General features: G+C 47.7%; 1 protein-coding gene and 1 long non-coding RNA gene across 9 annotated transcripts in view; one reads left to right on the forward strand and one right to left on the reverse strand.

Moving 5' to 3' along the window:
• Positions 1-26,545, forward strand: part of TENM2 (teneurin transmembrane protein 2) — a 610,087-nt gene that overhangs the window by 558,914 nt on the left and 24,628 nt on the right. For 6 of the 8 annotated variants that reach the window (XM_045185002.2, XM_045185000.2, XM_045185005.2 and 3 more), the window contains 6 exons: positions 2,865-2,885; positions 5,805-6,037; positions 7,392-7,546; positions 8,773-9,647; positions 16,249-16,424; positions 18,034-18,269. In XM_045185002.2, coding sequence (XP_045040937.2) covers positions 2,865-2,885; positions 5,805-6,037; positions 7,392-7,546; positions 8,773-9,647; positions 16,249-16,424; positions 18,034-18,269 — 1,696 coding nt within the window. The remainder of the gene's footprint in view (positions 1-2,864; positions 2,886-5,804; positions 6,038-7,391; positions 7,547-8,772; positions 9,648-16,248; positions 16,425-18,033; positions 18,270-26,545) is intronic. The other 2 variants (XM_045185001.2, XM_053926195.1) reach the window with 1 other exon arrangement.
• On the reverse strand, positions 17,487-23,512 carry LOC123478330 (uncharacterized). The gene is made up of 3 exons (XR_006653496.3): positions 23,364-23,512; positions 19,160-19,366; positions 17,487-17,574 (listed from the first exon to the last, which is right to left on the reverse strand). It is a non-coding gene; the product is annotated as an uncharacterized lncRNA (long non-coding RNA).

Consider the following 26,545-nt stretch of genomic DNA (forward strand, 5'->3'; position numbering starts at 1 on the left):
GTTCTTGGCACTGTTTTCAAAGCTCTCTTACCAAAGACAGATCTAGGTTGAGAGGGGCCTGAATCCGTCGCAATTTCAGAATGAAACTGAAATTACTTAGGATGAGAAAAGAAACCCAAACAACTGCAAATTTTGAAAAGGTGACAATTACTGATGTCACAAAATCCAGACAAATAACCTACATTTTTTTTATTAGTTAACTACATTACTCTTCCTTGATACTTGTTTTCCTACACTTTTTGGTTGCAGCCTCTTTGACCATCTCTTAATATGACGATGATTTTGTAATGCCATTATCCTATAAAAAGAATAGAGATTCAGCCTTTCCTTCAGGATAGCTGGTCAAAATTTATGTCAGATTATTGAGGAATTTGAAAATTATCTTTTATATTCACAATTGATTATTGGTGATGCTGTGAAAATTGTTAGAATTGTAAATCTTGGGAAAACTTCATCAAGCTTCTTTCATAGTATTTCTGGGCATTTCAGGTTTTCTTGTGCAATGAATAATCTACATACGTTTTGAGCTGACTCTCGTTAACCAGTTTGTCACTGATGTTCTAGTAATAGTGACATAGGGCTTCTACATAGAGTATTGCACTTCCTGTAATAATGCAGGGCAAATCAGCACAACAGGGCAGGACCCTTCCTTAAAGTCATTGCTAGCCAGAATATCCAGCAATAACGTAACAAGAAGACGTACGTAGGAGTCACATAAGCCCATGCCCCCAAAGCTAAACTTAAGTGTATCCCAACTCATTTTTGTGTAGGTAAAACTAAAGCAAATACACACACAAAAATGGGGCCATTCCAATTCCACCCTTTTCTATAGCACAAAAGGAGTTGGAATAGAAAGGAGGAGCCGGTTGCTGCTTTGTGATTCCGAGTAGAACAGGAAGGATTGGAGCCGGTCCAGGGCGAAGTCCGCTCAGCCTCATTCCTGCCCTCCATCCCTCAAGGACCCATTTTCCCAGTCTGACTCTCTCCAGGGCCCTCTACTAAAATCAGCCATGTGGAAGTCAAGTCACGTCCATGTTTACTTACTTGCATGCACAACAAAGACAAGCACACACACACAAATCACAAGACAGCCTGACGAGTGCTCTGCAAGGCGAGCTGGTCGTGCTTGGAGGGACCCGGGAGGCCTCTCAGAGGAGTTATTGAGACTCTGCAGCGTGAAGAGCTGATCCATCTCAATCTTGAATCTAAGACACCACTCTGTCCTCACGCGTATGCCTACAGGGTTGGGGTTAGTGAGGCCATGGAGACACGACAGAGGCCTGTCCCTCATAAGTAGGGCACCTGGGCTTATCTACAAAGGCTGACTCAATGATGCTGTTATTCTGGTTTGTTGCCTGCTAAGCACCTGCCCTACTAACGGCCCAGGGCTGCAATAGCAGTGACCTCAGCCTTTCTCCAAAGCTCTTGTGCCTGTGCTCACTCTGACTCTGCAGTCTCAAGGCTTTGGCCACCCACCCCTGCCCTTCTTCTCCCAATGTAGATATTATATTAATCAACTTAAAGCAGATGTTCTTAGGCAAGAAGTAGGTCAGGTCTGCAGACCCAAATTCCATCCAGTCTTTTTACAAAATCTTGACTTTAAAAAGAAGTGGGATAGATATTGCAATAATTAAGAGCCAAATATGACTACCACTGGTAGCAGATAACATTTCACTTTCATTAAGCAACATAAAATAGGCCCGCGAATCCCCAGCTGCCGCCCTGACACACCAGGCTTTGCAGAATGAATCTTAAATTGCACCATGTCAGTCAGAGCTCAGGAGTTATCAGCATCATTTAATTAACTTTTTTTTTTTTTTTGCAAAAACTAACACGTTGGAATAAAATATAAAAATGTAATCCCTGTGCAAACCCACCACTAATGATGGCCCCCAGCAGGGGCCTAAGCTGCACCTAAGCAGGAATGAGGGCTTTAAACCTGCTTTGTTCTTTCCCTGAAGTCTCCTCCCTCAGCCAGATGCAGAAGAGGGGTCAGGGCTCGCTCCACCTTGGCCCAGAAGCCTCGGGAATGGGGAGCAGCTGTCTTTGCTCCAGGGCCTCGCTTATCTCTTCTTTTCTCCCTAATGTGGCTCACTTGCAGGCACTGTCCTGTCCAAACGGCCATGTATTTTTGTTCTTAAGGGCAAAAAAGAGCAAAACTTTTACTAATCTTTTCCAAAAGGAGCAGTCTTCGGCTCCGATGACAATAGGATGTCATTAGCTATGTCTTTCACTTTAAAAGAATGAATGCTTGGGGTCCTACACACGCAGTGGATGGGGAGAGAGGGAAGGCGGCGTGGAGCAGGCATAGGAAATGGTTGAGATTCTCGAGGCTTAACAGAATGTTTGCCACACTACACCTGGGTGTGGGCAGGGGCCCTCTCCTGGGTGTTACTGACTGCACCAATGGCAAGCAGGTAGCACAGGTGGCACCAGGATCCCCCCTCAAACCCAGGGCAGATGTTACAGATGAGTCACAGCACCCTTTACAGCTGCACTTAAATTTGGCTTCAGAATCTTTCTACTCCATGCTCCCAGCAGCCATCACCACCAGTAAGTGTTGGCATTCAACAGGTAACCTCCCTGCCATCCCTTCCTTAGCCAAGGGACCTGTTGCACCTGTTGCCACCTGTGTGATAGCTGCATTGCTAGTTCAAGAATTCAAGCATTCTTGTCTATATTTCCCCGTGACCAGGAGGCATCCCACATCGGGGGTGCTTCCCAGGAAATGGAGCCAGGCGCTGTCAGCTAAAAGGGGGAAGAGGGGGCCCCTTCCTACAACAAACAAAAATGCGATGTTTGCTTCACCATCAGTTCTTCAGCTAACTGTTTGTTCTTTTTCCTTCTGTTTTCTTTCTATAAAGAAATAAAGAGTTTAAACATAGGTAAGACGAAACTCTTTCCCGTATGATTTGACATGGTTCGTTTGCTTCCTTATGTTTGCTCTTTGTTTTGTGCTTCTCGTGTGATGTTGTGTATTTTTATGTAGCAAATATAGTAACTTTTTATGTGCTGATTGTGTGTTGTGGATATGATAAGCTTTAGCAATTATGAAATGCAGTCAAAAAGCAACCAAATAAGCTGACAGTAATTAGAATTTCCGGGAGATGCAAAAGCAAGATAATGAACCCTCAGCGAACTTTCATCCCAACTGTTCAGTATGGTCCATAATTGGGCTAACAGTTGAGGCAAACTTCTGGCTTTTGTAAATTCTGGACTGGGTTCACAAAAGCTTTAATGAACTGGAAACGGGTCAAAAACTCATTTTCAACTCATTAATAATTTTTCCCCTGGATATATGGTCAGTTTAAAAAAAAAAAAGTTAATTGCCAATCTGCTGGTCAGAATGAATCCAACAGTCGAATGCATTGGGGATTTTCAGGGAGTTCAGTCACTCTTTAGTATGAAGGGTGTAAACCAGATACTTTTTGTCTAAATAGCCTCTGTCATTCAGTTGCTCCAAGGTTATCATTTAAAACCACACTGGCACCATTCACACATACAGCGTACAACACATACATCTGTGCCTCTGGCCCTGGGGAGCTGTCCCTTACAAAGTTAGGAGACTCCAGGTTGCCCCTGGGCGCACTGAAATGGATGTAACATGAGCTTTCTGGAGGAAAAATGGCCTTACTTTAACTTGGAAGAAGAGAAAAAAAACAAGCAATATATTTTAATCCTCAAGGGAATGCCTCTCTCCTCGCACCTTGAATGAAACATGGGAGGGGCTTCAGCATGTTAGGTCAAAATTGGACAAAGGGTGGGATCAAACTGTACAAGATCATCTGAGATGGTGGGAAGGTCATGCATCGGAGGGGTCCTTTGCCTCTTTCTTCTCAGGCACCCCCAAATTGGCTGGTTATGGGCACCCCAGCTGGGTCAAATAAAAAAAAGCAGCAGCAATGCACTGGAGGGACACCCCCCTTCAAACTCACCCCATTTGCCCTTTGCTGTAGCCACAGAGGTCGAGGCATGGCTGTCCAGCTCTCTGAGCTTCTCTGCAAGAACCTTGATTGGAATGAGAAGGAGGCCATGAGGAAGAAGGGGACCCCAGCAAGAACTCACCCCACACCCTCAACTGTCTGCTCTCTGCCAGAGATTCTGAAAAGCCCTCTTGGCTCAGGCTCCCTAGAAAGTCCAGAATTAATTATCCTGCTCATAGGTAGGCACAGATGTGCAGTGCCCTGATTCTTCTGCGGATCAGGCCAGCTACTGTTCATTCAGTAACAAAGCACAGCGCCTAATTAAAACTGGCATGACTTTTTCCCTTTCTGCCCTAATTTGTTTTGCGTATATGGGTATTCGCTAAAGGCTTAGTAGCCAGAATAAGAAGCAGAAAGAAAGGAAAGGAAAGGAAAGGAGTCCAGGTAGCCTCTTTCAAACTAGCTATCGAGGCTGGAATTTTAGAAAGACCTTGACTTCTAGTTCCATTATGTGTCTTAATAGCAACCTGAGGAGAAGCTGGAATTAAAGATGGTCTCGATTCACAAATCGTTCCTAAAAATAGCTTCCTAGCTCCTTTCTTCCTTAAATCAGGAAGATCTTAAATGGTGCTGTTTTAATTAGTAATTTACCAGCTAATGTCTACGGGACAAATGCATCCAACAACCTCATCGCCCTCACCTACCCTTCACCTCTCCCAGCTCCTCTCTTCCCATAATCCCAAACTACAACTGAAAAATAACTTTTAAAAAAGCCTGTGTTCATTTTAGGCATAAGGCACCAAAACTACCTACCACATTAGGGCAGAGAAACACTCATTGCTTGCATCCTAGAGGCAGTGATTTTAATAACCAGTATGGGAAGGGCATGAGCTCCCACTCTGGTCTCAACCTCCAAACCAGGGACAGACAATGTAAAGGGAAGAAGCTGTAGAGTGTGAACCAAGAGGGACGTGAGTAAATGGTCTGATCTGATTTCTTCATCACAAGGAATCTAGGACCCAAGAGAGCCAAAAGATTAACCTACAGTCTCCAGCTGGGTCAGAGTTAAGTTGAGAGTTTTCTGTGCAAATCTTAACTCTGTCCTAGTCAGCAACACACAGGCCACCTAGACCCACAGCTGAGAAAGAGGTCTAGGTCTCCGAGGCTTAAAGACGTCTTCCCAGTCCATTTCACACCCTAAGGTGTTTATCTCCTGCTGTGGCGTAGGGCCCTGGACCATCTTGGTCCACGCCTGTGACTTCACTATTACCCAAGATTTAAAAACTGTATCTCCAAGGCCAGTAATTCAGATTCTGCAAGACATGGCATTTCTTCACATGAAATGCCCGCTTCACTCATATCTACAGCGAGGAACCGTGGGCAGGAGCTGAGGCTGAGGACTGGGGATGACCCTGGGGAGCCTCCCATGGCAAAGTCGAGAAATGTCCGGGGCCCAGGGTTAGTGATCCAGCAGCCTGAATGCACTGAGGAGATGGATTAAGAAGAGAACATCGTCCCGTGGCTGTTCCCCTCCACCTCCTGGAGCACATGGAACCCACCAGGGAAACAAAGGAGGCTGGCACACAAAACACCAAACACAGAGGCAAGACCAGAGTGGGGTCTTTCACACGGGCTATGTGAATGGTATGTTGGCAGTGACTTCTCTGATAGCGTAAAGAGTTTAAGTCCAATTAGAAGCAGCTAAAAAACCATGATAGGTGACAACACTGGGTTATTCTGGTAGGTTCTTTCCAGTTCACTAAAGTGGAAAGGCATTAGAGATGGTGTTAGCATCTTACTAGGATTTTTGTCATCTCTTTGATGCAGTGGGCCTACTGCTTAACTCCCTTCCCATTTCTCTTTGTGCTTCCCCTACTAAAGCAACAACCCAGCTCACAAGTACTACTTGGCAGTGGACCCCGTGTCTGGCTCTCTGTATGTGTCGGACACCAACAGCCGGCGAATCTACCGAGTCAAGTCTCTGAGCGGAGCCAAGGACCTGGCGGGGAACTCGGAAGTCATGGCAGGGACTGGGGAGCAGTGCCTGCCCTTCGATGAAGCCCGCTGCGGGGACGGAGGGAAGGCCGTAGATGCCACACTCATGAGCCCCCGAGGTAAAGCCTGCCGAGGGAGGAAGCCCCGCCCCAGGGAGAGCTGAGCTGGGCTTTCTCCTTCCCACTAGAACCCAGCTGAGCCCGGGCACTTGTAAACACGGCTTTCCCTAGAATGATTCAACGCTAAGAGATTGCTTTGGCATGCGGCGTTTCCTTAAAAAACGTATTTATTTGTTTGAATTCAGCTTTCACCACCCACCTATGCTATACCCAGAAAGTGGGATGGATGGCTCCTGGAGATTGCTGGCCGCAGCCAGTCACAGGGTCAGAAGGGAATGTTGGCTCCGGGAGCCACCGAGTCAGCTGTGTGGGCTGGAGACAGAACAGAGCCGGTGGGCGGCCTCCGGCCTCTCCCAGGTGTTCATGTTAGGTGACAGTGCACACGAAGTCTGAAGCACAGTGCCCAACATTAAGTAAATGCTCAATAAAAATGGGTATCATTTCCAAGGGCCTGCGATTGGTGGGAGGGGCTCTTGGAACCAATGGATCTCTATTTGAAAAGGCCTAGAGATAGTCAAGGTAAAGGACCAGTCATCTGAAGGTCCAATTCTTCTGAGAATTTTTAGTTCCCATGAAAGCAGCCAGTAAGGAGTCGGGCTTGGGCACTGGAATGAGATGGAAAAGTAGGAGCTTCTGTCTGCACCCTACCAGGAGAGTGCTAGGACCTGCGTTCCCCCAGGGCACTGATGTGCTAAGTGGAGTGAAGGCTTAATTGGGAATGCTTCCTGGAGGACGAATTCTGAGGTGTGTGCCTGCAAGAATCATTATTTTCTCAACCTCATTGTTGCAATCAGTTGTGATGGGTAGTCGAGTAATTATCACCCACAATTTTGCAAGCAATGAACTTGGGAAATAACTTCTTCCCTAAAAAGAGCAGATGCAGCCCTGACTGGTGTGGCTCAGTGGACTGAGCACCAGCCTGCAAACCCAAAGGTCACTGGTTCAATTCCTGATCAGGGCCCATGCCTGGCTTGCAAGCCAAGTACCCATTTGGGGGCATGTGAGAGGCAACCAATCAATGTATCTCTCACACATCAGTGTTTCTCTTCTTCTCTTCCTCCCTCCCTCCCCATCTCTCTAAAAATAAATAAATAAAATCTTTTTTTTTAAATAGCAGATGCAAAGCTCTTTCCCCATTCATTCATTTGCAGCCCAAGGTTTGCACTTCAGTTGGGTGGTTTTACAGCCAGCACCCAGGGATTATGCAGATCTCAGCACAGTGCGGTGAGAAAGGGCGTCCCCTTAGAAGCCTGCTCTGAGGGTGATAATCCACTCAGTGAGGCCACCCCACAAGCCCTGCTTCTTGTCAAAAGACACCTTCTTGTTCAGCTCAGATGTTGTTTGTCTTGCTCAGGTATTGCTGTAGACAAGAATGGCCTCATGTACTTTGTCGATGCCACCATGATCCGGAAGGTGGACCAGAACGGAATTATCTCCACCCTGCTGGGCTCCAATGACCTCACTGCCGTCCGGCCACTGAGCTGTGACTCCAGCATGGACGTGGCCCAGGTAGGACCCTCTCTGTCTGTGTGTGTGTGTGTGTGTGTCTCATTTCTCATCACTAAGCCACACCTGGTTCTTGCCCTGATATTCTCACCAGCAACCTGTTGGAGTGGAGTAGGAAGGGGGAGCTAGAGATGGAGACCACAGGTGGGTTTGCAAAAGGCTTGAGATGAACTAGACAGCAAGATGGACTGGGAAATGTCAGGTAGGAGTGAGAGAGAGAGAGAATTCTGCTCAGAAAAGTGGAGCAGGTGGCATTCTCCAGCCGTGGCCGATTACAGGGTAGGAGCCACTGCGTAATTACCTCCCTTCTCTATCATTATTGTACGTTTGAGAAGGTACCATACGCAGTTATGTGTCGATCGGAACTTCCCTGTTAATCTGAAATGATTGCATCCGCACTATATAAACCTTTATTTTGTGCGGTAATAACCAGAGCAGAGCCCTCTGCAATGTTCCCCCAAGTGAGATCCCTTTAGTCTGGGCTCCTACAGTGGCAGAGCACGCACAGGCTCGCTCAAATGTACAGCATAAGAAACTGGACTCTACAGATTCTAAACAACCCGGCCTATATATCTGCCCTTCCTGTCAGGGCCCTTTCAACCCTCAGTCAACCTCGTTAAGTTCAGCTGAAATTCTGCAACAAACTGACAGCTCTCACCTGAGAGTTTCATGTCAAATTCTGCAGAGAAGGAGTATGTTCTGTCCAGTTCATTTTTGCAAGCAAACACTCAGGTTGTAATTTGCTGGCCAACCTGGGCAAGCCCTGCCCTTGAGTCGGGGCCACATTCCAAAGTGTATGGCTTCTTTTTGTGGATTAGATAAAAAGGGTCTTCTTAAAATGAACAGAGCTGCCTCGGGCCCGTGCCTTGGGGAGCAGAATATGGCACATTAGCCCCTTATGCAGTGAACTGCCTGTACTGCTATATTTGACAACTCTGACCCTAGTCCACTCACCTGGGGCTGAGAAGAGCATCATGGGAGAGCTGGTGACCTACTGTAGCCACAGCTGATGATACAGGAGATGGTTGTTACATAGTCTCTTCTTCTCCATCGTGCGTGGTCAGTATGGGCAGGTGGGCAAGTGGTTTATGACAGGCATGTCTCCACACAGTGTGTCAGTGAAAGAGTCCTTCTTCGCCCGCGGCATGAAACCAATGTAAGTGTCCCACACGGTTCAGCGTTGGGCGTGTTAGAAGTTGTTCTTTAATCAGATGCTGTGTCACCCCCAGGTTCGCCTGGAGTGGCCAACAGACCTGGCGGTCAACCCCATGGACAACTCCCTGTATGTCCTGGAAAACAACGTCATCCTCCGCATCACCGAGAACCACCAGGTCAGCATCATCGCAGGGCGGCCCATGCACTGCCAGGTCCCGGGCATCGACTACTCGCTCAGCAAACTGGCCATCCACTCTGCTCTGGAGTCGGCCAGTGCCATCGCCATCTCTCACACCGGCGTCCTCTACATCACCGAGACGGACGAGAAGAAGATTAACCGTCTACGCCAGGTAACAACCAACGGGGAGATCTGCCTTTTAGCCGGCGCGGCCTCGGACTGTGACTGCAAAAATGACGTCAATTGCAACTGCTACTCAGGGGATGACGCCTACGCGACGGATGCCATCTTGAACGCCCCGTCCTCCTTAGCCGTAGCTCCCGATGGCACCATCTATATCGCGGACCTTGGAAACATTCGGATCAGGGCGGTCAGCAAGAACAAGCCCGTCCTTAATGCCTTCAACCAGTACGAGGCCGCGTCCCCCGGGGAGCAGGAGCTGTACGTCTTCAATGCCGACGGCATCCACCAGTACACTGTGAGCCTGGTCACGGGGGAGTACCTGTACAACTTCACGTACAGTGCGGACAACGATGTCACGGAGCTGATTGACAACAGTGGGAATTCCCTGAAGGTCCGTCGGGACAGCAATGGCATGGCCCGCCACCTGCTCATGCCCGACAACCAGATCGTCACCCTCACGGTGGGCACCGGTGGGGGTCTCAAAGTCGTGTCCACACAGAACCTGGAGCTGGGCCTCATGACCTATGACGGGAACACAGGCCTCCTGGCCACCAAGAGCGACGAAACCGGGTGGACGACGTTCTATGAGTAAGTCAGTTTATAACATGTTTCCCGAGAGCGCGTGTCCTGCCCTGGCCCCCATCAGAAATGGCCACTGCGTCACTTTTAGAGCTGCTGGGTCACCTTGTCCTTCTAACTTTAATGTCTGCTTATGGCCCCGAGGCATTCCTGTCCACTCTCCCTGACTCCTAAACCACGTGCCCTATCAGGTCTCCCATATGGAACATTCTCCCTAAAGGGTTGGGGATTCTGATTGGCTGCTTGCCGTGCCAGTGTCAGATATTGGACACGCACAGCGCCCCCCGGGAGACCAAGTGTTGATTAACCTCCCTGATTATTCCTGTTTGCCGTGGGAACGGAAATTAGAACCTAAAAGGCAAGATCCTGGGGGCGGGGGGGCTCCTGTAATTTGCCAATAGGTCCAGCCACACACTTGATTGCACAGACAGGTAGATAAACTCTGAATTTCCTCTTCAGCAGAAACAGATCGATACAGATAAAGCGCTTAGGTATATTAAAAGATGCGAGAGCTGGTCATATTTCCCCTAACAATTATCTCATACTTAATAGTCCGGCCGTTTGTTTTGCCAGAAAGCCGTTTCCCCTCGTTGCTGCAGGCAGCTCTTCGTCGCGCTGTGGGCTGCTGCGGGTATTAACCAGTGGGATGCTGGCTGGAGGAAATTGCTAAGGCCTCCTTCTGCCAATTGCTGGATGAGACTGGGTTGGGATTTTCGAGGGTCTGGCTCTGCATGATGGGGAAGGGTCCACTTAACCTCTGCCTATTTGGAGTCCTTGCTTGCTTTCTGTCTAGGTGTGGCTGCTAGCCGGGAATTGAGTAAATTAGGGAGGGGTTGTCACGGAGGGAAAGGCGGACAAGAGAGAAACATTGTCCATCACTCCTAAATCCTGGAAGGCTCACTTTCCGATTGTATTGACAACGGGTTTGGGAGAATGTGCAGGAAGCTGTTGCCACCTGCTGGAAGTTTACTGTATTGCAGAATTGCTCTCCCGGGCTCTGTCTTCATTCTCTGGGCACAGCTGCCTTTCCCAGACTCCGGTAGCATCTAACATCCTTCAAGGCACAGGAACTTGATCTGACTTTACGGTGCAGTTCCTCTGTCCCTGAAGGCACCATCTGAATGCCATCTTTAGCTCTCACACCAAGTTAGATTAAAGCTGTACAGGGAACCCAAAAGCCTCCTAGGTCTTCATCTTCTAAAGGCCCAACACATTTCAGAGATAATGTATGTGTTGGCTCACCGGGTTAGGGAAGACACCAAGTCACTCCCAGAAGGCCAGTCTTAAAGAGACCTGACTTAGAGACTAGAGAGCAGGCCTGGGGAGTCCCATCATGTCTGCTAAATTCTCAGACTGGGAAAGAACAGCCAGTATCTGAACTTAAAATTACAACCAATCTCTCTCTCTCTCTCTCTCTCTCTCCCCCTCTCTCCCTCTCTCTCCCCCTCTCTCCCTCTCTCTCCCCCTCTCTCCCCCCACCCCCAACACCCCCCACCCCTTACCTTCCTTCTTTTCCCTGCCCCCCTCCCTCCTTTATTTTAAGACTTAACATACTCTATAGTTTAACTTTTAGTTAATTTTTGCCCTCTATCCAGCACATACATTCAGGAGGACAGATTTTCATCCATTTTGTCCTTAGCAATGTCCCCAGTGCCTTGAACAGCAAGCACCAAGCACATAGTAGGCACGCAGTGAATACTTGCTGAATAAGTGAGTCCAAGGTGGCCTCCAGCACCTCACAGACTGAGGCTGGACTGGTTCCGTGGGTGGCCTGGAGGCCTGTTGCAAGAACTCACAGCGATTTGCAACTGTGCGTCGGCGCATTTGCACAAAGACCTGAGTATGCAGATCCTGTCTGCATGGGGGACGTCAGCACAGCTGTGGGCAACTGACTCTCCTCTGAAAGTTAAAGGGAACATGTTTTCCACCCTGTTGCCCCGAGATTCCTGTCTCAACCCCCATCCTCTGTACCGGGAAAGTAGAATCTCCGATTCCTGCTCCTTCTGTTATAAGGAGCAAGGCAGCTTGCCCGTTGCAAATGTCCTGGTAACACAGGGGATTGGAATTCAGGCCTGGCCCAGGTCCCACAGAATAAGCCCCTCACCCAGTCCCTCCTGCGTGAGAGCTGGGGACCGTGCCTGTCACTGGGCACCCCGTACCAAACACTTAGAACTGCTATTTTAATTTTTATTGAGGAAACTTTGACATACAAGATTATATTAGTCGTATGTGTACAATATAATGATTCAGTATTGATACATATTATGAAACAATAGCTACAATAAGTCTAGTTAACCCTGATCACCCTACAATTGTAAAACATTTTTTTCTTGTGATGAGAACTTTCAAGATCTACGCTCCTAGCAGCTTCCAAATATGCAGTCCAGTATTATTAACTATAGTCACCATGCTGTGCTTTCCCTCCCATGGCTTATTTATTTTATAACTGGAAGTTTTCCCCCCTTCACCATTATACCCACCCCCCACCCCCACCTCTGGCCAGCGACAATCTGTCCTCTGTATCTATGAGCTTGTTTGGTGGTGGGGGGCGGGGGGGGGGGGTATGTCTTTCTCTGTCTGACTTACGTCACTTCACATAATGTCCTCAAAATCCATCCACGTTCTCACAACATTTTATTCTTTTTATGGTGAGGACTATTTCATCGCATTGTATACACCACATTTTCTCCATCCATTCACACGTCAGTGGTCTCTTAGGTGACATGACTTGGCTGTTGTAAGTAATGCTGCAGTGAATATGCGGTACATATGTCTTCCAAGTCAGTTTTCTTTCTTTTTTTTTTTCTTTCAAATATACACCCGGAGGTAGAATGGTAGGCTCATACGCAGCTCTTTTTAATTTTTGGAGGCACCTCCATACTGTCTTCCACAGTGGCTGCACCAGTTTACGTTTCTAACAGCAGTGCGTAAGGGTCCCCCTTTCTCCACGTCCGCTCCGCACTCTTCCTTTTGAGAACTGCCATTCCGACAGATGTGGGCTGATAGCTCACTGTTTCCATTTGCATTTCTCTGATGATTAGTGACATTGAGCACCTTTTCTTGTATGTGTTGCCTATCTGTATGTTGTTTTGGAAAAATGGTTATTCAGATACTCTGCCCATTTTTTAAGCAGATTGTTTGGTTTTTTGCTATTGAGTTGTATGAGTCCTATATATTGGATGTATTTGGGGTATAAACACCTTACCGGGTTTATGATATGCAAATATTTTATTTCATTCAGGTGTCTTTTTATTGTGTTGATGGTTTACTTTGCCATGAAGTTTTTCAGTTTGATGTAGTCCCACTTGTTGATTTTTTTTCCTTTGTTGCCTTAGCTTTTGGTGTCAAATCCAAAAAATTACCAAAAAGACTAATGCCAAGGAGCTTACCACTTATCTTTTTCTTCTAGGTGTAGTATATGGTCTCAGATCTTACTAAGTTTTTAATCATTTAATTTTTATGAGTAGTGTATAATAGTGGACATGGGTTTTTTTGTGTTTTTTTTTTTGCTTGAGGCTGTCCAGTTAACACCATTTATTGACAAGACTGTCTTTACCCCATTGTATAGTCTCAGCTGTTTTGTCATTAATTAATTGACCATGTGTGCATGGTTTTATTTCTGAGCTATTTTGTTCCATTGATATATGTGTGTTTTTATGCCAATATCACACTATCTGATTACTATAGCTTTGTAATACAGTTTGAAATCAGGAAGCATGATGCCTCCAGCTTAGTTCTTCTTTCTCAGGATTGCTTTGGCTATTCCGGGTCTCTCATGGTTCCCTACAAATTTTACAATTGTATGTTTCATTTTGTGAAAAATGCCTATTCATTTTTTTAATCAGTTTGGTGTTTTGCTATTGCATTGTGTGAGTTCTTTATATGTTTTGGATATTAACGCCTTATCAGATATATGATTTGCAAATATTTTCTCCCATTCAGTGGGTATCTTTTTTTTTTGATAGTTTTTTGCTGTGTGGAAGTTTTTTCGTTTGATGTAGTCCCACTTGTTGATTGTTTGATAAAGAGAAAACTGGAATTTTGCCCTGGCCAGTGTGGCTCAGTGGGCTGGAGCATCATCCTATAAACTGAAAGGTCACAGGTTTGATTCCTGGGAAGGGCACGTGCCTGGGTTGAGGGTTCAGTCCCTGGTTGGGGTGTGTATGAGAAGCAACTGATCAATGTTGCTCTCTCGCTTCAATGCTTCTCTCCCCATCTCTCTCTTTCCCTTCCCCTCGCTCTGAAATCAATGGACATGTCCTTGGGTGAGGATTTTAAAAATTGGAATTTTGATAGGGTTTGCATTAAGGAGTATGAGTCGACTGAGTGGTAATTGAGTCAGTTGCTTTGGGTAGTATGGATATTTTTTAAATATTAGTTCTTTTACTCCACGAGCACAGCACAGAGTATCTTTCCATGTATTGTATCTTCAATTTCTTTCATCAGTGTCTTATAGGTTCCAGTGACAAGTCACGTACCCCCTTGGTTAAAATTGTTTCTAGGTATTTTATTCTTTTTGATGCAATTGAAAATGTGATTTTCTGCTAGTTTGTTATTGCTATATAGAAATACAACACATTTTTGTATGTTGATTTTTGTTTCCCACAACTTTTCTGAATTTGTTTATTAGTTTTAACAGTGTTTCAGTGAAGTCTTTAGGGTTTTCTCGCTGTATCATGTCATATGCAAATAGTGACGCTTTTACTTCTTCCTTTCCAATTTGGATGCCTTTCTTTCTTTTCATACCTAATTTCTCTCCCTGGGACTTCCACTATTATGTTGACTAAAGTGGCATCTTTGTCTTGTTCCCCGATCTTAGGAGAAAAGCTTTCAGCTTTATACTATAGAGAATGATGCTAGCTGTGGGCCTGTAATACACGGCCTTTATTGCATTGAGGTACATTTTCTCTGTACCCACTTTGTTGAGTTTTTACCATAAATGGACGTTGAATTGTGTCCAATGCTTTTCTGAGTCTGTTGCGATGATCACGACTTGTATCCTCCCTTTGTTAATGTGATACATCACGTCGACTGATGTGTAGATGTTGAACCTTCTTTTCATTCCCTGAGAAAAAAATCCCATTTGGTCTCAATCTTCAAACATCCACAGAGCGTGACTCTTGCTAGTTCACCCAGAAGCAAAATTTCTCATGTCACTGAAAGTCAGGAGCCATGTCGGCATTCCTTTATTCCAGAAACATTGGCCAAGCACCCTCTGTATTTGCTTGTGTAGTCCTAGGCCCTAGTGATCAAGTCCAATGGGCCACAGTGGTTCTGTGGACAAGAATCCTCCTCTGAGATCCTCCCACCATTTCCGTCACACCAACCTGCTAACTTTGTCCCTGTCTCTAATCCAGAGGGAGTCACACCTGGAGGTTGGTAGTTTTTTCCTTCTTTTTAACCCTCCAAGCAAAATGATCTTCTATATCCCATCTTCCTCCCCATTCCTTCTCCAGTGACAAAGCTGATATGGGCAACATCAAAGGCCTCTACATTTAGACCTTGAAAAGAGTCTGCTTCCAGCATGGGCTGTGAACCAAAGGGTCACTGGTTCGATTCCCAGTCAGGGCACGTGCCTGGGTTGCGAGCCAGGTCCCCAGTGGGGGCCATGTGAGAGGCAACCACACATTGATATTTCCCTCCCTCTCTTTCTTTCTCCTTCCCTTCCCCTCTCTGTAAAAATAATTTTTTAAAAAAAAAGTCTGCTTTCCTTTCCTGGGGCTTCAGGAAGGTACAGACTTCCTGAATATAGTGGATCTTCCCAAGTAGGGAAATGCCCCCCGCCCCCGCAGCTGAACAGCAAGGCCCCTGCTCCAGGAGGCAGAGAAAGCACTCTACACTTAAAGATGACGCATACATAAAGGAGGGGGCTCCACTTCTGGCACCTTTCTGGTAGCACAGCTTGATTGCTGGTGCACCTAGACCTGCATGCTGCGGACAACTGACGTCAAGTGAGTCACTGGGAAAACTCTGCAAAGGCTGCTTGGGGAAGCTGAGCCATGATTGGTTTGGAGCTACAGGACCAGAGAAAAGGTTACAGGCAGCCAGGTTTGCTATGCTTGAGCCAAGGCCTGGGGGGTGGCATTTGGCCTGGAGTGACAGTCCAGAGGACTATGAGGTGACAAGCAGGATGAGGCTGTATGAGTGTGGAAGACCAAAGGCATGGATGGTCTCAAATGCCAGGCTTTGATTTGGTTGAGAAACCAATGGGGAAAGGGTGTGGTTAGTTCAGTGACATAAGAAAACTGATCATTTTTAGGAAGGTTCATTTGGTGGCTTTGTGGGACACACAAAGAGCAAAAGATGCTCAGAAGCAGGTGTCCCCAGTAACCTGGGAAAGCACAACAACGTACCCCCTGCCGAGGTGAGATGTTTTCACTGTGTTGAGTCGGGTGTATCAGTGGATAGTAGAAAGTGTCCCCATCATGCCTCAGAGTGGGTTGGGGTTTTGAGGATTGTGACACAGGGCCTCTGACCCATGTACCACCTGGTCGCTCCATGTTCCAGTCTCTTCCTCTGGCCCTGTGAACCTGTCCATTGCATGGTTCCAAGTGTTGGGAACAACGTCAGTCCCAATAGCTGTGTTTCAACCAGTGTGTCTGTCCTCCAGCTATGACCATGAGGGCCGCCTGACCAATGTGACACGGCCCACGGGGGTGGTGACCAGTCTGCACCGGGAAATGGAGAAATCCATCACCATCGACATTGAGAACTCCAACCGTGATGATGATGTCACTGTCATTACCAACCTGTCCTCGGTAGAAGCCTCCTACACAGTGGTACAAGGTAAGCACCCCCACCCAAATACCCCAACCTTGAACTCACCTCCAGAGGTGTAAGTCCCCAAGCCTCGTCAGACTGCCAGAGACCTGAAGCCACCCTTCAGCTTGCTGTTTTAGTGAAAGAGTTACAGCAAACAAACTCTATAGGAGCTTGGCCTTGTAGAAAATGACTTAATCAGATGCAGGAGAATGTCGTCTATACCAAACCATCCGAACATTCGGAAACGGCTACAGGCCTGTCTGAAAATATCAGTCAGTGTCATCCCCACGTGCTCACCCCACCTCCTAGGTCTCCACTGCTTCCCGCGGCCCCAGGGCACAAGGCTACCTTCACAAAGGGCCTTTATTCTCTGGGCCTACTTTTCTTTTGCGGGGGGAGGGTCCCATTCTGATTCTCTCTTCCTCCCCGTTTGTTTGTTGAGTTGGCTGTCCTGCAATCAGGGCTCTTTCGGGTTCTCTTGCCAAGACTGGGATCACAACCGTCTCCGGCAGCCCTGTGGTTACTGTCACTGTTGGACAGGACACACAGCCCAGGGCAAGCACAGGGGCTGGCAAGAAAGAGAATTGTGCAGATTAATTTTTCTTTTAATTAAGATATAATGTCAGTGGGTTAGCCCATTGTCAGGGGATAAAAGTGTCCTCTCAGTAGATAAACGGTGACATTTCTGGACTATTATCCCACAGCAGAGTCTGGTTCAATGACTCTATTTCTGCTCTGCCAAGTGATTAATGATGTAGATTCCATCTCTGCATGATGGCTCTAGTCGCAAGAGTGACAGGTCCACACTTCTCTCTACCCCAGAAGCCAGCGTCCCCAAGGCCAGCCCAGCTGGGTGCCTTCGGCCAAATAATCGGGAAGCAACATATCTGTAAAAGGAGTCTCTGAGTCACATTTCCTTCCTGAAACCTTTTGATAAAGGAAAAGGTCAGAAGTCGGGTTGACAAGTATAGATCCCACTTAGGCAGAGAAGCACACGTTATCGGCACCCATGGGCTGCCTGCCTCATGCCAGTTGAGTCCCTTTAGCGTTCTCTCGAGCAGCGGGGGCATCCCGGTGCAGTCAGCAGCCAAGTCATGGGGGGTGGGATGGTTGCCTTGTCTCTTGATTTTTTGGAAGAATCCTAGACATGCTTTGCAGTAGATCAGACCTGTGGCTAAACAAACCATCAAGCTCAGGTTAGATGGTAGGCAAAAGGGGAAGAAAAAATTATATATATACACATATATATATTATACACACACACACTTAAGTAGTTTTTTGTTTATTTTTGTCCATTTAAGCTAAAGTATATGTTAAAGATCAGGGATTTGATTGACACAAATTGTGTAGGCAACAGACACCTTTAAATGTACCGTTAATAGTCCTCAGTGAGTAAAAGAAAAACATCACAGCACAATTCCTTCTGGAGCACCTCATACTAATCATGTTTTTCTCCGCACGGACCGGTAGCATCTCCCCTACTCACCTTAACACTGTGTGTGCGCTAATTGGAAGCAGCCTTAGACTGACAGCTGCAAATACCATGGAAACCTATACAAAGAGGGCTGCTGTTCTCTGACGACTGCGTGGATAATTTCTTTCCCTGTCCCCACCCCCACTTACATTTCTCCAGATCAAGTGCGGAACAGCTACCAGCTCTGTAATAACGGCACCCTGAGGGTGATGTATGCCAATGGGATGGGTGTCAGCTTCCACAGTGAGCCCCATGTCCTAGCGGGCACCATCACCCCCACCATTGGGCGCTGCAACATCTCCCTGCCCATGGAGAATGGCCTAAACTCCATTGAGTGGCGCCTAAGAAAGGAACAGATCAAAGGCAAAGTCACCATCTTTGGCAGGAAGCTCCGGGTAAGTGGTTCCACCCGACTTGTCACCACAAAGCAGTAGGGGATACACTTTTTCCTCGGGAGCTGGGGAAATTTCCCAGTTTCCAAGCCTCCATGCCTCTCTTCTGGAAAAGACAAGTCTTTCCCTCAGAAGGTAGGAGCCATACAGCCCTTTGAAACTGATACCTTGGGCAAAACAGTCTCCATTTTCTAGGACTGAAAAAGGTGGGGGTTGACCACATGCTACGGCTAGAGATAGCTTCGGTCTTCTTTGCACACTGGCCACCTGCTCCCTCCACTTCCACTCTTTGGCCAGTTCAGCAGATGAGCTGGCACCAGTGCCTCCTGCGTGCTGCTGGGTAATCCACTAAATACTGCAGGAAAACCATTGATAATGTGCCCCTGGCACTCCAGGGTGGACAGTCTGGTAGACTATCCCGGTGCAGGATCATTCGATGGGTTAAGTGAGAAGAGAGAGGTGGAGCGATCACCCAGCCTGCAGGTGGAACACAGCAAAGCCAGGACTCAGCCCCAGTTCAGTCCTTCTGTGCAGTTCCCTGACCACCAGGCCACACAGCTTCCTGTTTAGATCCACCAGCAGCCACATGATCTGGGCCCTGCTCTGGTGATTTATCTGACACTCAGGACTGTTTCTTACAACCCAGGGGACAGTCCTAGGGTTCCAGGCCGCATCTCATCAGGCACACGTTTATTGAACCCCTACTGTAGTGCCTGGCATACCAACCCACCCGCAGCTTCCTTGCAGGGGTGGCGGGAGAGGGGCAGATCATGCGTGAACTAATAACTGAAATAATTGCAGATTAAGAGGAGCACTAGGGAGACAGTGAACAGTGGAACGTGGTAGGTTTTAACAAATGCTTTGGAACCCCTGAGAGGGGAAGGCTTACTTACCGTCAAGAGAATGTGGGTCGTAACTTTTGCCGGGTTATTGGACTGAAATCCAGCCAGCCCAGGTGAACTCCCTGCAGAGCCATGCCATTCCGTGCTAAGATCCTGCCTTTGTCTAGTTGGAGTTTAATTCTCCACATTAGGTTATCAGCTGCCTCCTGTTTGTCTTCCTCTGCTGGTATCTACGCAGTTGCAAGCTGCATGCCCTGTCTTCCCAAAGACAAAAATGAAACGAGATTAGCAGCTAAACCCTCAATAGCTGGATTTCAAGGCTGTATGATTGATTTTTGATACTCTGCACTGTAGAAGTTGATTATAAGTCGTAATTGCGCCTTTTCTCTGATAAATCAGTTGTGCATTTTGATGAAGTTTTCGAAATAAAGATAAAATGTGGCCCTAAAATAAGATGGCTGTAATCCCAACTCTGAATATTAAAAATCTTAATAATGGGACTCGTGGTAATTAGCAGAAGTTAGGCACGCAAGTCTTATAACTGCATTTCTGCCAGGGTTAGATTTGCTGGCATCATGTTTATGCAAATCAGAACACAGCTTTATCTATCAACACCTCAACACTTAATTGTCTAGTGTTAGTTCCTGTAACAATAATCACATATCCATTTAACTCTCTTAAATGAAAATCACTATGAGATTATAACAGGTCGAGTGGACTGAAAATGTAATTTGAAAATGAGGGAGAAAGCCTGGAATTTATTTGCATCTCATTTATCGTAATGCAATTCATAAATTGTTTAGTGAATGAAATAAAAGCAACTCCTGGGAATTGCAGGGGAGCGGGTGGAAAGGCAAGGTGGAGTGGGCTGTGGGTTAAGAGTGGCCCTTTCCTCAGATGCCTCATGAGCCCCGGGCAGCGATGTTTGCAGCCGTCAACCAAAGGGATCTGCTGGCCCACGAGAATGCAGGCTCTTCTCTCCTTCCCTTGGGTCCTGACCTTCTTTTCACTCCACCTTGACACCACTGTCACATGGGGCCCTGGAATCTCTCCTTCACTCGGTGTTTATACAATGGACTCTTCGGAGAGCATCACATTATATAATCATAATTCCTTGTTTTCCTGGGTGTGTCTAGATGTGTTTTATTCTAGGTTCAAGTCTCTTCTGTGTTGGGGCTGAAAAGGAAACCCATGTTTCAAATTTTTATATAGGGTGTTTACTAAGAGCCAGCTATATGTCAAGGACGATGGAGTGAGTAGACCCTAGAGAAGAGAGAGAAAATGAAATCCTTGCCACCAAGACAGTCTAGTGGTGGAGACTGTGTAAAGAGAATGACGTAAGCTACAACAGAGGCTACCATCACAAGGACAGGGACATTGCCTGTGTCCTTCAGGAGAGGGTAGGCTGTGGCCAGGTAACAAGCCCCAGACTCTCCAGCTCAACATGTCGCAGTCCAGATCGGCCAGGCAGCGCTCCTCTGTGATGGCTCACTGTAATTTCTCTGCCCTTTGATGCATGTGACCTGCAAGGTTGCTGCGGCAGGGGAGGGGAGCTTGCATGATTGAAGGGGGATGAATGAGCAGGGGCTCAGCCACCCCAGTCAGGTCTGGGGCTGGACGAGAGACCAGTAAGAGCTTCCAGAAGAGCTGGCATCAGTTCTGAAGAGCAGTGGGTGTTAGCCAGGCAAAGGGCTAGGGAAGGCGTGACCAGATGACAGAGGGTTGCCCCTGACACAGCAGAGAGGTCGGAAAAGGGAACAGCATTTCAGGAAACTGCAGCAGAGCGTGGCCGGAGACAAGGGACTGTGCTGTACTGGGTGCAGATTAAAAAAGAGAGAGAACAAGTAAGCTGGGGCCACACATGGGAATATTTTGCTGGGCTGGCATTTACCCTGAGGACAGTGGGGAGCTGGTCCTGGGTTTAATTAGCAGAGTGATGTGTTGGGATGTGTAGTAGCGGAATGGCCTCTCAGAGCCCAGAAATAAATCCTTGCTTAGATGGCCAATTAATACAAGACAAAGGAGGCAAGAATATACAGTGGGGTGGAGACAGGCTCTCCCATAGGTGCTGCTGGCAAAACAATGGCATTGGGCCACTGTCTCACACCAAAGACAAAAATAAACTCAAAGTGGATTAAAGACATAAAGGTTAGGCCTGACGAAACCCTAAAACTCCTAGAAGAAAACCTAGGCAGCAAACCCTTTGACATTGGGCTTAGCAGTATCTTTTTGCATATAGCTCCTCAAACAAGAGAAACAAACAAACAAAAAAAACAAATGGAACATTAAAAAGGTTTGCACAGTGAAGGAAACCACCAACCAAACAAAAAGACAACCTACTAAATGGGAGAAGATAGTCACAAATGATATAGCTGATAAAGGGTGAATACCAAAAATACATAAACAATTTAACACACACACGCACACACCAAAAAAACCATCCAATTAAAAAACAGAGGACCTGAGTAGACATTTCTCCCAAGAGGCCACACTGAGGGCCCACAGACCTATGTAAAGATGCCCAACATCGCTACTCATCAGGGAAATGCAAATGAAAACCACAATGAGCTAACACCTCACACCTGTCAGAAGGGCCACCATCAATAAGTCCACAAACAATCAATGCTGGAGACAGAGAAAAGGGGCCTGTAAATCACTGCAGCCACCGTGGCAAACAGACTGGAGATGCCGCAGAAAATTAAAAATGAGAGCTGCCATCTGAAAAAGCAGTTCCACTCTGGGTATGTAGCTGAAGAAAACAAAAACACTCATTCGACAAGATACACAGACCCCGTATTTATTGCAGCGTTACTAGTGATTGAGAGCCGAGGTGTGGACACCATCTAAATGTCTAGCAACAGCTAAAGGGGTAAAGAAGCGGTAGCACATCTGTGCAATGGAATATTAATCATCAGTAAAAAAGAATTCCAGTCTTTTGTGACAACATGGATGGACCTAGAGAATAGTATGCTAAGTGCAAAAAGAGAACAAATACCATATGATCTCACTTATATGTAGAATCTAAACAAAAGCAAAAACAGGACAAATGACTAAACAAAACAGACCCATAGATGCACAGAATAAGCTGATAGTTGTCAAAGGGGAGGAGGGTGGGAGAATGGGGGGGGGATAAATACATGAGTTTTTGTTTTAATAAATAATAAAAAGCAAGAAAGCAGAACTATCATTAGTTGAGGAACCTGTTACCTAGAAAACTCAAGCAAATCAACTGAAAATATTTCAGAAGCCATAAAAAAGTTCAGCAACGCAACTGTACCTAAGGAGAAATCCAACTCTGAGCACACCCAGGCCCTTGCCAGGCCACGCCCACCCCAGCAGACGGGCCTCTGCAGCACCAGTCACGACTAAAACTCAGGCTGAAGCAGCACGTGGCGTGTGAGCTGAGCACTTCGCTCCACGTTCGGGAAGAAGCACAGAGACATAGCGGGGGCCGGGGGGGGGGGGGGGGGTCAGACACCAGGGGGAGGGGTCCTGAAGGAGGGCTGTGGGACTTACAAACCCCTGGACTGGCCGGACACCAGGCCTGCACCCAGCAGGACCAAGGCGATGACAGAAACACACCCTGCATCACTGCGCTGCCACCTCAGCACTGGCAATGAAAAGGACACAGACCTCTCGGGCCTCCTCAGGTGTGGAGGAACAGAGTAGAAGGGGACACTATAGGAGGAGGAGAGGGCCAGCACAGGAGCTGCTGCAAAAATCCAAAGGGACTAAATCACAGACAGTAACGAGAGCATGAAGAGGGAGTGAGAGCAGGATTTGGCAACTAACAGGCTTGCAGTGTCGTGCTCACCTTTTGGGGGTCCCTCTCCATCATGACCACAGAGACTGGGAAGCCGAGCGGCCGTCCAGATTTGGGGGACTGGCCTGCCAGGCTGTGAGAGAGAGAGAGAGGCTGGGAGCTGGGCCCCCAGACAGAGGTGTGAGATTCGGACAGCCCCGGTCCTGCCTCTGGGGAGGGGGAGGAAGTTCAATACGTGCAGTGTGTAGCCAGCACCAGGTAGACGTCGTGCCCCACCCCCCACCCCCACCCCCCACGGACATCAGGGAGCGTGCAGAGATTCCGCAGTGCAGTGCCTGAGGGCGTCAGGCCAATCTCTGCCAGGGCTGCTGGGAGTCTGGCCCTGGAGTGGTGTGAGGGCTGAGGCTCCAAGCTTCCCTGGCGTTCAGAGAAGAACGAAGATCCCAGAGAAGCTTTCAGAATAGAGCAGGGCCCAGGGACATTCTGACTCACCCAGGTACCCCTCCTGTCCGCAGTCCTGTCAGGGACATCTCTTAGCTGAGGAACGTGGCGGCCGCTCTTCCTGGCGCGCTGGTGGAATGTAAGACGGCAGACGCATAGGCCGTGACCACAGCCTCCCACCAAAAGCTTCGTGATGCTTTGGCAAGATTCAGCCTGGGGAAGACTCTCTGTACCTTCCCCCAAGGCCTTCTCAAGGAACCTCAGTTGAAAGCATCCTCCGTCCCCCCTCCCCACACACCACTCCTGTTTGTGTTCTCTCTGGCCTTTCCAAAACACACGAAACAGTTGTAACGGGACACCCATAAGCTCTGTGAGCACGGGGATCTTCTCCCGGTGTGTCCCTGGTGACAAGTACTCTGTGCCAGGCACTCAGACAACAGGTGCCAAAGGCAGGCGCAGTGACCACGCCCTCTCGAGCTCCTCCCTGGAAGGTGGCGGTGCAGGAACTCCACCGCGCCCCCCCACCGACAGCAGGCATGCGTGCACAGACACGCTGCCCCGCTGCCTGTCAGGGATCTCACTGCTGCAGAGGACAGGAAGTACACCCAAACTAGCTTCGTGGAAAAGGGCACGGCCCCCACGAGAGAGAGGCAGCTCCCTGACTCCACAAGCCCAAATAGTGTCATCATGCTTGTATGTGTGTGTCTGTCCGTCTGTCTCTCTCTCCCTCACCCTCTTTCCCACAGCCCCCTTCTGTCTCCCAGAAGTGTTTCGCTGGACAATTGGCCTAATTTTCTCCTACATGAAAATGGTGACCTCTTCCCACGGTGAGGGGGTGGTGGGACTCAGGCAGACTTGGTCCTGGCTGACTCCAGGAGGACATCAGCTCAGCTCAGTGAACCCAGAGAAAAAGGATCTCCCCCAGCATCTATGTAAATAAATAAATAAATAAATAAATAAATAAATAAATAAATAAATCCCATGAAGGAACTCCACAGATGGAGTTCCCATCCCTGGGCCAATCACTGGTCAGCAAAATGGGGATCTATGATTGGCCAGGCCTGGGTCACATGGATCTTATGATGGGCATCTCAGGAAGACTGCCTAGGCAGGGGAAGCCTTAGAGAAAGGAGGTGCTGTAACCAAAGAAGGAAGGGAAAGAACGTAGGTTAAATCACACAGGTGTGCACCCACGCAGGCATGCACACAGAGCAGATACATTCTGCATCCTCCAAAGCCAATCATAAGGCGGAATGCTGGCCCCGAGGGTCCGTAAATGCATTAATGCCTCCCTATGCCCCAGCAAGCTTTCTTCCTAGACTTTTGGACGACAGAACTGAAACTGACCCCCTCTATTAAGATTTAAAACTTCTGCTCTTTGACTTCGTGCATGATTCTCTCCGACAAGGAAAGCATGTACCCACCCTCCAGAGTAGCTCCTCCTGCGTATGAGTTACATAAAGATTGCAAACGCGAGAAACCGCTACATGCGTGGGTGGCAGAACAAAAGGAAAATTGCTTCCAAGGTAATCTTCCATGTGATATTGGTATTAGTGTTGCTAGTACTCCAAGAAGAAGTGGGAGTCGGTAATTTTGTTTTGGTTTCCATGTAATTAATATGACATTGCAATTACACGTTGGCTGGTGTTACTTCTACTCTTGTGGCAACTGACAGTGACAGAAGAGTGAGGTATGAGGCAGACACGCACGTGTGCATGGGAACACACACATGTGAACTCACTTCTGCACGGAGCCCACTCAGAGAGGTCTGTCAGTCAACATACACCGTCATCATGGGAGCCTGAATTTCATCAGCTCCTTCCTGCCCTGGGGCATCCATTCTGCACCAACTCATGTTTGATATTTCCAATACCTGTTTTGTTCCTGGCAATGTACCTGGTACTGAGTGCATGTGGATGAACAAAACAGACAAGACTCTAAGGCGTGAGCAGTGCTTGTGCAGTAAGAACAACTTGTAGTAAATTTAATAGTAGCTTAAATAACACATAACTAGAAGGGGAAACTTAACGCATCCCCCAAGCAGTTACTTTCCAAAGACTTGCTGTTTTGGAGGGTGCGATAGAAAAGTGGAAAGACCCTCATGGAGCTTCACCAAAGAAATTGCAATGGGTGCTATAAGAAAAAAAAAATGTATAGGGTGAGGATAACAGGAAATAACTGAAGTTAAGGCCACTCTAAGAAAACGACATTTGAGCTGAGAACTGAATGAAGAGTAGGGATTTCCCAGGCATGGGATGGGAGGAAAGCTTCCTGTGCTAGGGTACCAGCATGTGCAATGGCCCTGAGACATAAGAGACTGTTGCCTGTAACCTGAGCAGAAGGAGAGCTGGTGTGGCTGCAGCAAACGAGCTGCGGGGGCGAGATCAAGTGGATGGGGACTTATTGGCCCTGGTCAGGACCTTGGAAATACAGAAGTCCTCCCCAGATTTACATTCCAGCAAATGCAAAGGAGCATTCACCTGCAGGCTGGACTGCTTGTAATACCTTCCTTCTTAGATACTAGGAGACACGTGACATACTTGGCTTCTGGAAGTTCACTTTGAAGGGTGACAAGTACAAGCTCGTTCTGGTCATCCGGGCTGAGCCTCCATGGCAGATGCCACTCTTCTCGGCCATATCCCTGCCAATGGCCCACCCACCTCCACTAGAATATTCCCACGGGGCTCTGCCTGTCCAGGACCCTTGCTTACTGCTCAAGCTCTCACTTGCTCACCTCCGCACCTGCAATGTCTGACTCTTCTCCCAGCCTCACCTGGGAAGTCTTACTCATACTTCCAGCCCCCACCGAGGCAGCACTGCCTCGCGTTAGCTGTCCTTGTCAGTCCAGATCTGGCTAAGTGTCTCTCCTCCAGTCCCATTATTTCTTCCCTGTGACTATTCTCATCACCACACTAGTGTTTCCATTGTTGGATCACATGTCTTCATCCTCCTGGACCTGGAAGCTCCGTGGGGGCGGGGCCAGAACTGTCTAGCTCTATCTTAAGTGCTGATCATAGTGACAAGCACATAGTACGTGCTCAGTAAATATTTAATGAATGAATGGATGGGATTTAAGGTGACATCATGAAAATCTTCTCCCTCAGACCTCGGTTAATTCTAGGTCTTGACAGGGGGTGAGGAGGGGAGTCTCCCAGATTGATTGTAATTGTGCTTGGAATGAAGCCCCTTGGATATCTGAAAAATACAGGTGTCCGAGTCACATTTCCTGTTCT

The sequence above is a fragment of the Desmodus rotundus genome, chromosome 6 (assembly GCF_022682495.2).
Source record: "Desmodus rotundus isolate HL8 chromosome 6, HLdesRot8A.1, whole genome shotgun sequence".
In the NCBI taxonomy this organism is placed as follows: Eukaryota; Metazoa; Chordata; class Mammalia; order Chiroptera; family Phyllostomidae; genus Desmodus; species Desmodus rotundus.